Below are 1860 nucleotides of genomic sequence, written 5' to 3'. Positions count from 1 at the left end.
ATGTCGTACAGCTTCACGTTCTTCCCCACCATCCGCGTCAGCTTCTGCACCACCTGCGCGGCCCAGCCCCAGCGTCACACCGCCCGTGACGCTGCTCCCAGCCTGGCTCCGCCCTCTCACTCCCAGACCTCCGCCCACCCAGCCCTGCCAAGCCTCCCTGGCAACCTCACATCTGCGCAGCCCTTGGCCACCCCTTGAGCTCCCGGGGACCAGCATGTGACATCTGCTGCGAGGTGTCCACTCCTCCATGGGACTTCAAGTGCCCATGCAAGTGCCTTGAATGGCAGCATCACTGAAGGGCCTCGGCATCTACGTCAGGGAGGCGGTACTACAGAAATGTCTGTCAAACATAAAAGCGACCGCCCCCCCCGCCCCAAGCTGAGGAAAGACACCCCGAGCCTAAGTGAAGAGGCTGGCCAAGCAGCGGGGCCAGGTGCCCGCGGAGCAGAGACCCCACACAGCGGCCACCCCACCTCGCCCTGGCGCCTGGCCTTCGGGGACGGGCTGAAGAAGTTGTGCAGCACGGACAGCTCCGCGCTGAAGAGCGCGCCCTCCTTCTCCAGGATGTACTGCTTCAGCAGCGGGGACACCTCGTCGCCGAACAGCGCCTGGTTGTCCTGCCAGATCTGCCGCTTCACCTCCACAGCACAAGCGCGGTATAGCTCCTTGTCGGCCATGACCAGCTTCAGCTTCTTCTCAGGGACCTACGGCACCCACAGGCCACCTGTGAGCGACGCCGGCACCCCGGGTCTGCCCTCGACGGGACGAGGCCTCAGCCCCCTCCGCAGAGGCCACCCCAGGAATGGGCCTCCACGCGGCCACGGCAGGCGCCTGGGAAAGCCCAGGAGCCGAGCTGACACCTGGCCTGGCGCACACTCGACTCCCGCCCAGCGGGGCTGCACGCGGGCGCCCTGGGCGCATGGCCCTCGGCCATCACCTTCGGCAAGTGTTTCATGACGCACATCACCACCGGCTGCAGCGACGGCATCTTCACCAGAGAAAAGCTCTTCTCCAGCAAGTCTTCCAGTTTCTTATACCTGGAAAAACTCACACGAATGAGCAGCAGCACAGGACCAAGTCAGAAGCAGCTGCCAGCCTGTCCCCAGGCAGAAGATAGCTAAAGGGACGAGTCTCCACCAACAGGCGAAATGGGAGACAGCCCCCAACCCCCTTCAAGTAGGGATGTGTAACCAAGAGGACAGTGAGTGCCGCTAAGTCAGTTCCCAGGCTGAGGGGGGCTGCACCTGTCACAGGCCCACCTACCTTTCCTCCGCCCTCCCCTCTGAGGCAATGGCTGACACACGCTCCAGCAGCTTGTCCCGCAGCTCGTCAAACACCGACTGGTGGAACTCCAACCGCGGTGTCCCGTGCAGGTCCAAGAAGGGCAAGGCCGACTGCAGGGAAGGCAGCAGCACGCCATTCTCTGTCTGAGGAAGCAGAGGGTCAGCCTGGGCTCCATTTTGCTTACCTGGGGGGCGACAACGGAAACCTGAGCTGCAGCCACGTCAGGCCAGGCACCCCGGAGGCCCTGAGCATATACAGAAGCTAAAAGGATGTCACAGCGGCGCTGGTTGCAACTACAAAAACTGGAAGCCACCCAGATGTCCATCCAAGGGGCACTAGCCCAGGGTTCCTCCCTCCCGGGGAACGAGGGTAGAAATCGGCCCACTTCCCACGCGACCCCGCCCCCCTGTCAGACTCCCGCGCGGACGGCCCGGCCTCCGCACCGCACCCCACCTGGAACTGCTCGATGGCCTTGAGCGGCTCCGTGCAGTTGGTGAGCGTCTCCTTCAGGTCCTCGCCGTTGGCCACGCCCAGATCCTGCAGCCCCGCGAACATGGCCGAGGCCCCGGCCCCGGC

General features: G+C 64.3%; 1 protein-coding gene across 1 annotated transcript in view; it reads right to left on the bottom strand.

The window, feature by feature from the left end:
- The window catches only part of NELFB (negative elongation factor complex member B), a 7562-nt gene extending 5708 nt beyond the window's left edge, over positions 1 to 1854 (bottom strand). The window contains 6 exon segments of the mRNA XM_025051230.1: position 1; positions 3 to 53; positions 474 to 704; positions 938 to 1037; positions 1264 to 1427; positions 1738 to 1854. The exon segment at position 1 is cut by the window's left edge and continues 134 nt beyond it. Of these exon segments, the coding sequence (XP_024906998.1) occupies position 1; positions 3 to 53; positions 474 to 704; positions 938 to 1037; positions 1264 to 1427; positions 1738 to 1839 (649 nt within the window). The 5' untranslated portion in view covers positions 1840 to 1854.
- Between the last annotated feature and the right edge of the window lie 6 nt (positions 1855 to 1860).

This window comes from Pteropus alecto, unplaced genomic scaffold (genome assembly GCF_000325575.1).
Source record: "Pteropus alecto unplaced genomic scaffold, ASM32557v1 scaffold67, whole genome shotgun sequence".
Lineage (NCBI taxonomy): Eukaryota > Metazoa > Chordata > Mammalia > Chiroptera > Pteropodidae > Pteropus > Pteropus alecto.
Note: the sequence above shows the minus strand (reverse complement) of the source record. Positions and strands in the feature narration are given on the sequence as shown.